A 16,738-nucleotide genomic window follows, 5' to 3' on the forward strand; every position below is an offset into this window, starting at 1 on the left:
AAGCCCTTTCCGAACAATGCCAGATTGGGTTCTCTTTCGCCAATGCCAGATTGGGTTCTCTTTCCGAACAATGCCAGATTGGGTTGATTACTTGGACTGGGGTAAATCATTTATTCCATTTTTGATCTCTTCATGTGACTTAAAGTCACTTGAGAGACCTTTCGAGACGACTTTGAACAAATATTCAGTTTTGTCGTCATTAGTAAAACATTTGTGCTTCTTCTCTTCAAGATGTTTGAGAAGAAGTTCGCGATCTTTAAGAGTTTCCAGCAAAACGCGACAGTTTCCTTTCTTTGCGATTTGGAATTTGGAATTTCCCCTAATGGAGTGCAAGATCTCCTGTCTATATCCCCCAAATTTGGAACAACTGACCACGATAGGTGGCACTCTTTGCTACCTCACTTCAATCAAAGAGCCTGGGTTTGAGACTGCTTCAATTTGGTGTTCGGAAAATTTGTCTAGAGCATCGAACCGATTGCTCATTTCGATGCAATTATCAACATTATTCATTTCACCCTTTTTTTTTTTTTTTTTTTTTTTTTTTGTTGGGATTTGAACCACTGCGACCATTAATTGATCTATTGTGGTATACCCCTGTTTACTATCGCAACGTGCTCAGTACGGAGAGTTACCATTCAGGATAACTGCCGTTATCTGATGATGCGTTTCTGATGCATTTCACCCTTGGAAAAAACTTCGCATTTCGGAGAAACGTCATTTCTTCTATTCTTGCCACGTTTAGTGACAATTTTAAATCCCACTTTTTTGGAAGGAAGTTGTGAATTCAGAGATTCACCCTTCCTTTCCTTTTGTTTGTAGTTGCGGTTAGTGAATAAACGAAAGAAGACGAGACCTCCTAAAAGGTGTATTCCCAAGACGGTGTCCAAGAAGGATTACCACCGCTAGCTTTCGCCAACGGGTTCAACGAAAAATCGAAGGCACGGGTCCAAACAAGGATCGTAAAGGGATCAGTAGTAGAAAAAATAGTACTGAAAAGTACTGCTTTAGTAGCACTGAAAAGTACTATTTTATTGCTTTCGGTAGTTTTTAAAAAACTTCCAAGAGCAGAGAGAATTCGTGTACGCACAGAACGAAGGTACGATGCACACTGTTTAGTTACAGTGCTGTCTCAAATTGCTTTCAAGCTTTAAAACGATGTAACGTCAATTTACTCGGTCCATGGCTGTGTCCCTCCAACTTCAATTTTAGCACACGCTCTCCAGATATTGCTACAGAGTGCGGCGCCAACTTGTGGTGATTCCCATTCACAGAAAACGGCGGCGTTTCGTTGATGGCGTTGCTTTGTCATCCTATTGAACCTGGCCGTTGAAAGATAACAACAACACATGTGAATGTGGAAATGTTTAAGGCCGCACGGGACGTCATCATAATCACCCTATCCATTTCAAGAAGCAAATCCCAAGAACCACTCCATATATCGATGCGAAAATGTATCACTATGATTCTATATATGTAGTGCACAACCCGATAAATTTTCAGCTTCATCGGTTCATTAAAACTCGAGATTTGCTTCCACATAGTTTTGATGATAATTGTTAGAGTGAGACGAAAGATAGGGAAAATAACACGGTCTCCCGTGTCCCCTTAATCAAGCTCAGCTGTTCAAGTGGTTTCGTTCGAGTTATGTGGTATTTTTGTTGATAAATGTGTCTTCCAGCGTCTGTTTCGCGTTTTTCTCAATTCGGCCAAACAAGAAACGGCAAAGGCCCAATAGACGGAACGAGTATATGGTTCAAAATTGAAGACCGCAGAATTTTGGTGAGAGATTTCCATTTTTATTTGGTTGACTATAAAACTAAATACGTGCCTAGATCAAAGCTTCAAACTTTGATTGAGGAAGTATTAACGCATTTCAGATATCCGTTTGATATTAGGAATGGCCTAATGCGGGGCTTATTGTATTCGACAACGACCTCAGGATGTACGTGTATGAACAGGCATCCTTGAAATGGGTCGCTGTTTGAACTAAAGAGCTATCAACCTTCCATTTCCAGGGCTAAATTTATTTGCAACTATGAATAAAATTCAATAAATAGTTGGACATAAGTTTCTTCCATAAAAGCACTGCCGGTTCAGTGGGCGATGAATTGTACAAACACACACACGCTCTCCAGATATTGTTACACCTGATTAAGCCACCTCGCTCGCAGTGCTCCCCGCCTTCTTGTACCATCCGGATTCCACGAGATCAGGGTTGAAACATGCCCTGCCCAACGCACCCTTCCGGACGCATTTATCACCAAGCCGACTTTCATCGCTTCACTTTTCAGGCGAGTGTACAGGTCTGCCACCGTTCCATATGCCTACAATATCCATGTATTAGCAATGAAAGGCTGTGATATGTTATGGAGAATAAAATGTGTCTTTTAAATAATCTAAATAAGTATCGTAGATGTCTCTACCGTAGTCAATTTAATATTACCTTTTTAACACAGCTTATCGACAACGTATTGTGGATTTGAAAAATATATCAATTTTTAATTATCTGCATGCTCGGATACATCTTCCACTTACCGTGTTGATTCGAATTGCCCGGAAAAGTCCGAAAACACCTTTCAAAAGGCGTATGTTCGGCTCTCAAATTGTCCAGCAATGCAAATCAACACCTACTCTTATTGCAATCCGCTTGATTTTCTACTGGATTCTAGAATTAACATGAATTGCCAATACATTATACGCTCCAAAGGCAGAAACGTAAATTCTGGCCAAGCCATTCTCATCAACCTCAATTGAGTATCCCGTACAAATACCACCTTCTCCAACCTTTCCGGTGATTACATCACAGTAGATCCCCGCAGGTAGACACGTTTGCATAGTTTGATCGAAATCAGTACCCTCAAGGTTGAACATGATAAATCCTCGATTGCCTCGACAAAAAGCCATCTGATTCGCTCCGTTGTCCACCCAATGTGTAATACCCGTTCCAGCGATAGCATTTCTGAATCCTATCATATTCGCAATTGGATTTAAACGATGTTCACATATCCAATTATTACTACACATGCCATCTGAGGTGATTGTCGGGGATATGATGTTCCCATTGGCATCAGCTGGAGGGCCATGATCGTCATTATTGAAGGCATATGAGCTCATGATCCGAGGAATACCGTATGGATGCGCTAACATGAAAGCCACAGCCATGACGTAATGTTTCCCATCTTTATAGGTTAGGACATGCCTGTTTCCTGCACCGTGATTTCTTTGATTTACTTGGTTATCAACAAACACAAGCGTTCTCTCAGATGAAGGGAATCCCCAAGGTTGACCCCAATTAATCAATGAAGCTAGACGTTGTTGTCCACCGAAGATGGATCCGATTGTTTCCGAGAATCGGTACTCAGTTATTGTTCCAAGGGATGTGTACTCGAACTTTGAAACGCCATCGTCACTTATGTCAACAACATCTTGAATAATAAAAGGCCTAGTATTTGCTGAAAATCCATGGTCTTGCGCAAGATTGGCAAGTCGACTGTAAATCACTTGCAGGTCACCTGACCACATATGCTTCACGGCATCTACATGAAATCCCGCCACTCCGTAGACAATGAATTTGTTTAACAGGTTCACTATTCTGTCTCGAACCCATTCTGAACGTTGATTCAAATCTGGTAAACCATATACACGGCAATCTCTCAGCTCAATGGGATTACTTTGCTCGTTGATTTGGCAATCCGTATTGAAATCCGATGAGTTGTATGGAACTGCAGGATAAGCAAGGGTATTAGCATCTGCTAATGATCCAGCTCCTCCACCATACAGAGTATTGACAGCCATATGATTTAAAACAACATCCGCATAAATCCTTACGCCAACAGCATTGCATCGACGCACCATCAAAGCGAATTCTGCTTCATTGCCGGAACGAGTATTCAAATAATATGACACAGGTTGATATCGCTCCCACCAAGGACGAAACGGAGTAAATATCAAAGCATTTTCCGTAGCTGGTGAAATTTGAACTCCTCCAAAGCCCATCGGAGCCAAAAAACGTTCACACTCATCTGCGATGTCGTTCCATTTCCATTCAAACAGTTGTACTATTCCACTACGACCTGGCCACCAGTGGGGGTCAAACTGACTATAAGCAACTAAAACGTTACTAATCAACAGGGCAACTGCAAGTGCTGTCTGCATTCTGGACGATTGCTTCAGGCTAACCTGGAATTATACATATGATCAATTTTTCTTCCACTAGCCGTGCAGTACATATGTTGATTCATCGATGATTGATGATTGATCACCTTTCTTATCAATTTCTTGGGATGCGTTTCGTCAATCTTTATCATCCTCCATTCGATAGGTAGATTTTTTTTCTGACGAACTCTAGATGTATCAAGTTTCACTGTTATCATCTACTCCGCTCAATTTTGTTCCAAACGTATTTCACGCAAAGGGGAAAGCAAAACATAAGCGTTTTTACAGAATCTCTGGTTTGTTTAATCCAATAAGTTACATTATGAGCTACTGTAGTCACACTTCTACGGGTCACCCAGTATGATGGGTCATTTCCATCTGAATTTCATGTGATAATGAGTGGCTGTTAATCGTGACTAGGTGATCCATAATAGTGTGATCGGTGTAAGTAGAGCAACGCATTACACTTCGTGCTGTGTTTAAATACACAAATTGTTTCAGCTGTCGGAAACTTGAATACTACCTAAATCAATAAAACAGTGCTAGTTTTGAAAAAAAAAAATGTTTTCATTTGTTATCGTTGTTTGGAACCATGCCTTTGAATTTACACTGGACTCGTTGGTAGTATTGAAATTTAGTTAACGGTGGTAGTCCTTCTTGGATACCATCTTCAAGAAATACCTTTAGAATGTCACTTTTCAATATTAACAGATTATGATTACTACCATGAACTTTTTGAATCCATAGCTTCCTTCCAAAATAGTGGTTTTGAAAATTGTCGCTAAATGTAACAAAAATCATTATCTGTTTTATATACAAAAGCTTTTTTTAAATTGAGGTTTTTTCACGCGTATTATTTTCAATTTATGTAAACAATAATGGTTTCCATGGACAATGATTCATATCTCTCATTAGTTTTGCAAATAAACTAAGCACTTTCACTAAATATGGTTTCACCGAAAACGATTCTGTTGCCAACATTTTCGCAAGTATTTTAAAATCTGCAGAATTGACGAATTACTATGAAATGTTTTGAAATTTCTTAGACAATTGCCTTCCTTTAGGCGTCTTCCATGATCCATGGTGTTTTTAATTTTAAAATACCGTTACCCGGGGTAGCATTGATCTTTTTTTTTTTATTTCTTCAAATCCAAATGTAGGAAGTTTTATATGGTATATAACAAGTACTGGCACCCATCAGTTGTGTAGTTAGTTATTTTGGTTTTCAAAAAGTTTTAAGCATGTTAAAAAAAAGCTATATCGCCGATTTCAGCCATGTTCTCAAAAGTCATTTACTTTTTGAGTTATTAAAGAGCTGAAAACACCTTGAACTGTGGAATACACCTAAAGGTAGGCAATGTCCTAAGAAAATACCGCATTATTTCAATTTATTTATAAAATTAGTTGAATTCAACATACTTCTAACAATTTTAGCAATAGAATCTGCTTTTTCAATGTCATGTTTAGTATAAACAGTATTTTCCCTTCTTATATCATTTGCAAAACTCCTTCGAAAGTGTCGAGGAAATAATTGTTTCGAAAATTTGAAAAATTTATGCTTGAGTTTAATATGTGTTTTATGTTTTACAGTAAATTAATATTCTAAAAGCTCATGATAAAAAGAGAATAACCATTCATACATCGAATGTGTTTCGAAGAAAAATGTTGATTCAAACTTTTTATGAGGATAGTCATTCCGATCAATGTTCCTCCGGTTTACGGTAATTTGAAAATAAAATAGCTTTCAAGAGTTAGTACTTAATTTTTGGCCTCAGAGGCTTCTCGTTGTGTTTGTAAATATATTTGTACCGTATGTATCGAACAATGGATATGGTCAAATGACGTTTGATAAATTGATATCAACTTACCAACAATGAGGGCTCAGATAGCTGGTAAGAAGATACCCTATGTCCTGTGAAGAAGAGGGAAATTCCACTGTGAAAAGACGGTCGAACTCACGACCCTCAACATGGTCTTGCTGAATAGCTGCACGTTTGCCGCCTATCTGGGCCGACTGTGAGCCTTCCAAATGATATACACAAGCAAACAGGGTTAATCGTAAAAAACGCTCTTTGTAAATAACTGTAGAAGTGCTCGTAAGAACACTAAGCTGTGTTGCGAAGCAGTCGTAAAAGCCAGAAATAATAATAAGAAGAAGTTTATTTTAACAGGAGTTTGTATAATAATTGACTTTTTTTTTTATTTAACTTGAATAAAACACCAAAAAAGGTTGTTGAAGTTTTACCATATTATTATTTTTATTTTTCTCTATACTCGAAAGATATCTTCACTATTAGATGGGTTAATCAAAATTTTCTCTGGTAAGATTCACAAATATAAGTTAGGAAGAAAAGAAAGTTCAAGGAAAATAACGTATCAGCTACCGTGTATCGAGCAAAAAAGTTTTGAAAATAGAAGGACGTTTTGCAAGAGATTTTTTAAATTTATTTTTTTTTTGCGATTGCTTACACCATTGTCACGAAATATGTTGACACTTCGGAAAGAATAAGAAAATATAAATCTCATTGAGATTTTTGCGGAAGAAAATGAAAAAAGAAATGTTTTGATGACGTGAAGCATGTTAGATTATAAATTTCATTCAATATGTTGGGGAACCGATTTACCTCCTCGCCTTCGATAGCCTTATTCCATTGATGGTTCTCCAACACTCGATGGATGGTGGGTTTCAGGGGAGAGAACTTTCACTGCAAATTCCCTTGCTGCAGTATTCCGGGTGTTTATTTATCTTAATCCTAACACAATGTAAACAAGTTAAAAATTCCCGCGCCCAGCCTCCACACACGATAGGTGGGTTGTTGGATTACATTTGAACTCTACCTATCCTATTGGTCATCATCCAACCTCGACGGATACCTTCAGGCGATGATCTTTTTACGGTCCACTGAGATTCGGATCGTTCTCTTATCATCGGCTGCGATATTCACCACTGCAATAGCCGCTGCAATATACATGGAGCCAGTGCTGTTAAATGTCAAAATTTTGAAAAATTTAAAATGCTTATAGCACCCTCCGATGCGAAATACCGCATCTGCAAGTAATTTGGAAAAGGTCACCGGGAAAAACATTTTCCGATGACTTTTTCCACGGAGTAGGATGATTTGTGCAATATTCAATTGTCAAAGTCACGTGATATTCGTGATATTTAACAACACTGCATGGAGCCGTCGCTCCGCTCTTGGCTCCAATGCACAATGGATCTTGTTGCATCCTTGCTCGCAATCTAGGTCACATTTGTGCATTACAATATGGTTCCATTGGGTTTGCGATATGGGTGATATCGGTTGGGTTTAGTGTCAATTTCAGACTCAATATTTACAATGGATGCTAATTATTTCGCTAAAAAAGATGGTATGCATGACAAGAAAAACTGCAATCAATTCAACACCGTCGGTTTTCAAAAATTTTAGCAATCCTTTTGAAATTTCGGATGGCAATTTTGAGAAACTTTTTCGAATGCCGAAACATTTGGCAGAAAAATGTATCGACTTGATGGATGAACCGTTAAATGCAATTCCTTTGAAAGACGAGAGAACTATAGGTATCCCTGTCCATTTGAAGGTTCTTACAACCTTGAGGTATCTTGGTTAAAGTAAATATTTAATAAAGGAATGATTCCCTTCCCCAATAAGACCTTCACATATTTAATGTAAATGCAAGGTTCGGGGGCTCGACTCATGATGCATTCGTATGGAAATGTAGTCAAGTACGTCGGTACTTGCAGCAACGCTATAAAAACGGAAGCAGAAACACATACTTGCTAAGGAGGATATCACGCTGAGCCATGGCTGCTTGTGCCATTTTCAAGAACTGCAAGGCAATCGGAAATCAATTTCAATACAACCCATCGAGTGGTACAACGAGTCTCTGAAGTCTAGAATTAGATGTATGTCTTTCGATTCTCTACTACGATACAATAGAGATTTTTGTGGTCAGATTATAAATTGTTGTCTAATAATTCACAACTTTCCTGTTTATAATAAGTATCCAGTGGAAGACATTTAGGAAAAAATGTATCAACGAGGGTAATGATATCATTTAAGAAGCTGGAGCAGAGTACTTTGGTTATGATGATGATAATGAAAGGCATTGCATGCGAGAAGAAGAGAACGAGAAAACATTGTTAACAACTGTTTCAGCTAATGTAAGGTTCGAAATCAACAATTTAACATAAATCAATTCTCTGACATATTTGTTTATTCATTTCCCATTTCGATTCAATAGTATCAATAGGCTTGCGTGGATTGAATTGTAGGCATCAATCTTTTTTTTGCTTGATTGTAAGCTCTCTCTCCTCGATCATCAACATTTTCTCCTGCAGCTCAAGTTTACGCTTCATATGTTCCTTTTTATCTGCTTTCATGGTTTTAAAACATTTTAAAACCTGTAATTCCATCTTTTGCATTCCGGTATCTGAATATCTTTGACCCCTACCAAGAAGGGACGTTCTAATATTGCGAAGTAAAGCTATTTGATTCGATACGATTATCGAATTGAAGTATCGATATTACCGATATATTGAATCAAACTATCGATATATCGCAATATCATTTGATATTTTTGAAAAATCTTGTATGGCTTAGTTACCTGACGTTGAGTCAGAAGTTTTATTTTATTACATTACACAATAGAGCGTGTTTTTACTATTATTTTGGGAAATTTTCGCGCTTATGTAACGGCAGAATCATATTTAAACTTTAATTATAGAAATTGGTCCAAATTTGAACATTGACACTTTTGATCATGTTTGACGTTCACTTCCACTAAGGTTTCACTTTTAAAAGGTGATAACACTAGGGTTGTTCCTATCTGAAATTTAGAGATAGACACGGAAAACAAAATAAATTCAAATTTTGAGTTGAAGCCAAGGGGTGTGTCAAAATTGCAATAAACAGGATTTTTTTTTACTTAAAAAAATACACTTAGAAATTAAGTAAACATGTGTTTCAGACCTAAACTTAAGCGTTTGGTACTAAAATTGGAAAGGGCTTGAAGACCCTATTCCTTGAACCCTCAATATTATAGGTATTTCGATCGATATGGACATGAATATCTTCTGTTATGATACGTTATATAACAATTTCGAGAAACCCCTACAATTATTATCCAAATATTAGTTTACGATACATCGAAATTAAATATCGATATCATCCATATACTGAGTAGGAAATATTGATACCAAAATATCGAATATCGAAAGCAAAATATCGATATTCCGATATATCGGAAGTATCGGAACGTCTCTACTACCAAGCTGTCTAGCTCTTGAAGGCGTCGGAGTAGCTCTTTGCCGTTTTGTTGTGCCTTGAATGGCAAGTGGGATCGAAGCTGAAGCTGTTTCATCGTATGTAACTTCAGCTGGTGTAGATAACGTCGTGGGAATTGCAGTAATCTCGTCTGGCTCAATATCCCTAGTTTGCACTTCTTCGAGGAATTCGACACAATCTTCATTGTATGTGTCATTCTGCTCAGATTCGTCAGTTTGCAATTTCACTGGAAGGGTCTAATAAGAATCGCGTTATATGAGAAAGCACACTAATACAGTCACCGCACAGTTATGGATAGCACACAGATATGGATCAGAGTTGGATTATAACGGGAATATCATCATCAAATGGAATTATAATTATGTAGAAAACATTTTCTATATATGAACCATAAATCTGTACAGCATCGCAGTCAATTATAATATGCTTATGCATAGTATTGCCGTGCGTAGGAAATAAAATGTCAACCGTATTCCCAGAAGTGTTGATTCACAACTGTGGGGCAATGAAAACCATACCACAGTTATGAATCAATGATAAGATGATTTCGAAACAAACGCCAAAACGTATGCTTTCACTAGCACACCATTCGTTTGCCATGCAGATAAATTGCTGTTATAGTGTTTTGATCCATAATATGAGTCGATTTGATCCATAATAAGGATCCTCCTCTCCCACTGATCCACATCTGTGGGGTGGACATCGTTTGGAATTTCTATCGACATCGACACTGTTTCGTAAATAATCGGGTATTTTGAGGTGTATTCTCAAAAATAAATATATTTTGCAGTGATAAGTAGGTAATTTTGTTTTGTACAGCGTCAGAATGTTTTTTAATCCTATTTTGTTCAGAAAAATGACCCTTAGCTGATCCATAACTGTGGGGTGACTGTACAATCAACATTTCATAATTTGATGTTGAAGGGACCATCGATTTGAGGGTATCGAGTTATAGAACTCAAAACCATGGAACCTCAAGGTAGCCATGAAAACCAACTTTTACTAAGGGAAAAGCACCAATTTTCGTCCTACAAGAAATCTGTGCTAATTTTTGGGTTTTATATTTTACTGTCAGATTCTTTGCATAGTAAAGGCCACGAGGTGGCTGGGTTTCTCTCCATAGAGCACTAGCGGCCTTTTTCTGATCGAACGACGCACCGTACTTGGGCAAACACCGCAATGATATTCTCCCATAAGAACCAAATTAGCAGGGTGAGAAAAGTGCGACGCGTAGTTCCCTCAGGCTTAGGTCGCGTGTAATATGAAATAAGTGCTAGGTCGAAAATTGGTGCTAGGTCGAACATTGGAGTAATAGAGAACTGACTGTAAATATAAACTTAACGGTGCATTGAAACCACCTTCTTGAGTTTTGCCATCTCTGTCGAGAGTATCATTTTGCATAATAGCTGGAACAATTTTATAGTTTGTTTATATTTATGATGCTATAAATGTTGTGAACTGTGAATTGGAAATCCTTCTAATGGCTGCTTGGGCACGTCAGGAGTTAATCATCAATATTAACCTCCTTTTCCCGAGCAGCCTAGATAGCCGCGTAGTGTCGGTAGCGGTTGTTTCAACTGGCTAAGAATTAACACTACGGACTGCCTGTTCCGGTGGTAAAAGTCCACCTCACAGGTGACCCCTAATTTATGGTGTGATGCGTACCGTGCCTAAGAATGAATGGTTAGGGGGGTCTAAATAAAACCTAACCGCAAACGGAGCCTGTGGGGTACCAGGGCACCCTCCACAGTATTGAGTCCTTCCTGTGCTACCCGGAGCAATGGTGCAGGTGACCTTGTGTTTCTCCGAGATAATCGGCTGCCCTTCTTCAGTCTCTATCTTGAGGCTTAATAAGGGTGGGATTATGAATATGTTGACATTTAATTTAAATTATCACCTATATGGATTCGCATTATGCGTTTAACACAGTGTATTCTGTGCTCTTTCGCCTTTGGCGACTTTAAATAGATACCGATCTGGTTTTTTCGTTGCTGGTCTTTTTCGTGCTGAGATTGCAAAAAGCTTAATCCTGCCTAGTTTGGGTAGTGGCTACGGTTAGGTTAGCTCAGATCAATCTTCAGCATAAAAGAACAGCAACGATCAATCTTTGCAGACTCATGCAAAATGGTGCAGCCCAAGTGGCGCTAGTTCAAGAACCCTACTTTCGTAGAGGGAACTTCTATCTAGGTAACCTTGTGGACCCAGTTTTTGCTACTTTTAGCAAGCTTGAAATGGCAAACTCGCGCTCCATGCCCCGCGCATGCGTGCTCGTTAATAAAGCAATCGTTGCTACACTCATTTCTGAGTTAACTACCAGAGATGTATGTGCTGTCACAATCGATGTTTCTGTTGGTGACCTCAACAGGAAATACGTCTATTGTTCGGTATATTTACCACATGATGAACCATCCCCAACGGATGACTTCAAACGAGTTGTCGTACACTGCGTAACAAAAGGCCTTCCGCTGATTGTGGGCAGTGATGCCAATGCTCATCACATCATCTGGGGCAGCTCGGATATCAATTTGAGAGGCTCCAGTCTGATGGAATACTTAAGTAGTACAGACCTTGGATTACTTAACATAGGCAATCGCCCAACCTTCATGGTTTCTAATAGAGAAGAAGTGTTAGACATAACGCTCTGCTCGAATAGAATCAGTCACGAGTTGACGAATTGGCATGTATCAGATGAGGAATCATTATCTGATCATCGCTACATCTTCTTTGAACATTCAAATGTAACTGCGCAGACTTTGCGTTTTAGGAATCCCCGGTCAACAAACTGGGAACTCTACATTGAATTGGTTGCGACCAAATTTCATGGATATTCTCCGTTCATTGAAAATCCAAGTGATCTGGATGATGCCGTTGATACTACAACATCCTACATTATGGAAGCTTTTGAAGAAGCATGTCCTCTGCGGTCTGTAAAGACTACAAGAGGGACCCCATGGTGGAATTCCGATCTGACTAGACTCAGGAAACAATGTAGAAGGAGTTGGAACAGACGCCATTCAGCTGGATCAGAGTCGTTCAAGTCAGCTCGCAAGGCTTACAAGAAGGCTCTTCGTTCTGCTGAACGATCCGGCTGGAAAAACCTTTGTACAAATGTTTCCAGTTTGAGTGAAGTCAGTCGGTTGAACAAAATTCTTGCAAAATCTAAGGATTTCCATGTGAACGAAATTCGCTTACCTAATGGTGACTTTACTTCTTCCGATGAAGAAGTTTTAGAATTTTTATTCAATACACACTTCCCCGGATGTGTGGACATAGCATCTACGGATGAACCAAATGTCTTTTCATGTAGTTACGAGTCTCTGGCCTCGGCTCGCAGTATCGTAACTACTGAATCGATTCAATGGGCACTTAATAGTTTTGCTCCTTTCAAATCTCCAGGAGCGGATGGGATTTATCCTGTTCTGCTCCAAAAGGGATTTGAGTCTATCAAACATGTTTTGAAAAAGCCACTTGTAAGCAGTTTTGCTACCGGGTACATTCCCAAATCCTGGCGTGATATTACTGTAAAGTTTATCCCAAAAGGAGGACGTGCGTCGTATGAGGAAGCGAAGAGTTTTAGACCAATCAGTCTGACCTCTTTTCTTCTGAAATGTCTGGAACGCATTATCGATCATCACATCCGTGATGTTTATTTGGCAAACATGCCTCTTCATGTGAATCAACATGCTTACCAATCTGGAAAGTCCACTGTGACTCTTTTACACAAAGTTGTATACGATATCGAGAAAGCATTCGCTCAGAAGCAATCGTGCTTGGGTGTTTTCTTGGATATTGAGGGTGCCTTTGATAACGTGTCTTTCGATGCCATATTGGAAGCCGCACGAAACCATGGGCTACCTACAATGATTACCAATTGGATTCATCAAATGCTCAAAAACCGACATCTCTTCTCGACATTGCGTCAAGCAGCGATTCGAAAATTGAGTGTTTGCGGATGCCCCCAAGGGGGAGTCTTGTCACCACTTTTGTGGAATCTCGTAGCAGATACGCTATTGAGGCAACTCAATAATTGCGGTTTTCCAACTTATGGATTTGCCGACGACTATCTAGCTCTGATAGTTGGTATGTGCATAAGCACCCTATTCGACCTGATGCAAAGTGCTCTTCAGGTAGTCGAGAGTTGGTGTCGCCAATATGGCCTTTCGGTTAACCCGAATAAAACATCTATTGTTCTTTTTACGGAAAGACGAAACCGCGATGGAATTCGACCTTTACGTCTTTTTGGCACTGAGATTAATGTGACTGATCAAGTAAAGTATGTCGGAGTCATTCTAGATTCCAAACTTTCAGAGTCAAAAAAGCTTGCATGGCCTTCGGTCAATGCCGGCGAACCTTTGGTAAAACTTGGGGCCTCAAACCCAAATATATCAAATGGATTTACACAACAGTTGTTCGACCAATATTGGCATATGGATGTCTTGTGTGGTGGGAAAAGGGCGAAGTGAGAACAATCCAATCAAAATTGGGCCATCTCCAAAGGATGTGCTTGATGGCGATGTCTGGTGCGTTCTCTACAACTCCCACAGCGGCGCTCGAGGCCCTTTTCGACGTTGCGCCATTACACATATATCTTAAACAAGAAGCACTTTCTTGCTCTTACCGTTTATGGGTACTGGATCTACTGGAGAAAAATCCAGTGAATCGTAGATCTACACACACTTCGTTGTTTCCACTTTTGGTGAATTGGGACAAAATTGTCCTTGCTCCAAGTGATCTCACAATTGCTTGTAACTTTCCTTACAGGACATTTACCACACAATTCCCTTCACGGGAAGAGTGGACGTCTGGCTATTTGGAAAGAAGTACCGTACGGGGTAACATTGATCATTTTTTTGAATATTTCTTAAATATTTGGTTCGAAAATGCAATAGTTGCAAATTTTATATTTTCAAAACAAGTACTGCCACCCATAGCTCGTGACTATATACTTTATTTTGTTTTTGGCGCGGTAAATGGCTGGGCATGGCGTACCATTGGTACCTCGCGTACCTGCAGGAATAAAATAGACCCCTTTGTGCGGTCCTTAGCCTCTTGCCCAGCAACTCCTATCCCTACCTCCTCGTGGTACTGGCCGGGGTACGAGTAACCTTGGGGAAGATCGGGTAACCAACCCCCGGTGGGAACTTTGGTCGTATGCTGACAGGGAAGGGGGGGTTTGCTTTTGCAAACCTGGAGCGTCTGTACTCCACGTTAGGAGCGGCTCACAACAGCGTCTGTTCCCCATGTCAGGGGCGGCTGATCATCGTCCGAGTGCCAGAGAAGGACTCTAAGCTAAACTGCACACTATGGCCCTCCGAACATTTAGGGGGAATGGTCCTCCGGAAATCTAGGGGGTTGGTGTCAGGCCCTGTAAGCCAACCGTAAAAACACATCAGCACAGGAACGTCAACGAGAGAATACGGACCGGAACAATCGGCAAAGACCACAGCGACCAAAATGGACTAGCGATTGGAAACTCGGTACGTGGAACTGCAAATCTCTCAACTTCATTGGAAGTACTCGCATACTCTCCGATGTACTGAAGACCCGCGGTTTCGACATCGTAGCGCTGCAGGAGGTGTGCTGGACAGGAGCATTGGTGCGAACGTTTAGAGGTAATCATACCATCTACCAGAGCTGCGGCAACACACGCGAGCTGGGAACAGCTTTCATAGTGATGGGTGATATGCAAAGGCGCGTGATCGGGTGGTGGCCGATCAATGAACGAATGTGCAAGTTAAGAATCAAAGGCCGATTCTTTAACTTCAGCATAATCAACGTGCATAGCCCACACTCCGGAAGCACTGATGATGACAAGGACGCATTTTACGCGCAGCTCGAACGCGAGTACGACCGCTGCCCAAGCCACGACGTCAAGATCATCATAGGAGATTTGAACGCTCAGGTTGGCCAGGAGGAGGAGTTCAGACCGACGATTGGAAAGTTCAGCGCCCACCGGCTAACGAACGAGAACGGCCTACGACTGATAGATTTTGCCGCCTCCAAGAACATGGCCATTCGTAGCACCTATTTCCAGCACAGCCTCCCGTATCGGTACACCTGGAGATCACCTCAGCAGACAGAATCGCAAATCGACCACGTTTTGATCGATGGACGGCACTTCTCCGACATAACCGACGTCAGAACCTATCGTGGCGCCAACATTGACTCCGACCACTACCTGGTGATGGTGAAACTGCGCCCAAAACTATCCGTCATCAACAATGTACGGTACCGACGCCCGCCCCGGTACAATCTCGAGCGGCTGAAACAACCGGATGTCGCCAATGCGTACGCGCAGCATCTTGAGGCAGCGTTGCCGGATGAGGGCGAGCTCGATAGGGCCCCTCTTGAGGACTGCTGGAGGACAGTCAAAGCAGCCATTAACGACGCTGCCGAAAACGTTGTCGGATATGTGGAACGGAGCTCAAGAAACGATTGGTTCGACGAGGAGTGCCAGGAGGTTTTAGAGGAGAAGAATGCAGCGCGGGCTGCAATGCTGCAGCATGGTACGCGGCAAAACGTGGAACGATACAGACTGAAGCGGAAACAGCAAACCCGCCTATTCCGGGACAAAAAGCGCCGCCTGGAAGAGGTGGAATGCCAAGAGATGGAGTTGCTGTACCGTTCTCAAGAAACGCGGAAGTTCTATCAGAAGCTCAACACATCCCGCAAAGGCTTCGTGCCGCGAGCTGAGATGTGCCGGGATAAGGATGGGAGCATCTTGACGGACGGACGCGAGGTGATCGAAAGGTGGAAGCAGCACTACGATGAACTGCTGAATGGCGCAGAGAACACAGGCACAGAAGGTCAGGACAGCGAAGGCGATGGCTACGTCAGCACAGCGGACAGCGGAAATCAACCAGCTCCCACGATGGGGGATGTTAAGGATGCCATTCAACAGCTCAAGAACAACAAAGCCGCTGGCAAGGATGGTATCGGAGCCGAACTCATCAAGATGGGCCCGGACAGGTTGGCCGCTTGTCTGCATCGGCTGATAGTCAGAATCTGGGAAACGGAACAGCTACCGGAGGAGTGGAAGCAAGGCGTTATATGCCCTATCTACAAAAAGGGCGACAAACTGGAGTGTGAAAATTATCGTGCAATCACCATCCTAAACGCCGCCTATAAAGTGCTATCCCAGATTCTCTTCCGTCGTCTATCACCTATAGCAAACGAGTTCGTGGGAAGTTATCAAGCAGGTTTCATCGACGGCCGCTCGACAACGGACCAGATCTTTTCCGTGCGGCAAATCCTCCAGAAATGCCGTGAGTACCAGGTCCCTACGCACCATTTGTTCA

The 16,738-nt window shown here is 41.1% G+C and overlaps 1 protein-coding gene across 1 annotated transcript; it reads right to left on the reverse strand.

Moving 5' to 3' along the window:
* Positions 1–2,385: 2,385 nt before the first annotated feature.
* Positions 2,386–4,187, reverse strand: LOC5570640 (alpha-amylase A). The gene has a single exon (XM_001653234.2). The coding sequence runs from the start codon at positions 4,153–4,155 to the stop codon at positions 2,656–2,658; it is 1,500 nt and encodes a 499-aa protein (XP_001653284.2). The 5' UTR covers positions 4,156–4,187; the 3' UTR covers positions 2,386–2,655.
* Positions 4,188–16,738: the final 12,551 nt, after the last annotated feature.

The sequence above is a fragment of the Aedes aegypti genome, chromosome 1, assembly GCF_002204515.2.
Source record: "Aedes aegypti strain LVP_AGWG chromosome 1, AaegL5.0 Primary Assembly, whole genome shotgun sequence".
Lineage (NCBI taxonomy): Eukaryota > Metazoa > Arthropoda > Insecta > Diptera > Culicidae > Aedes > Aedes aegypti.

Excerpts from the sequence above, each read along its gene's own strand:
- LOC5570640 (XM_001653234.2), bottom strand. The coding sequence starts at position 4,155 with ATGCAGACAGCACTTGCAGTTGCCCTGTTGATTAGTAACGTTTTAGTT.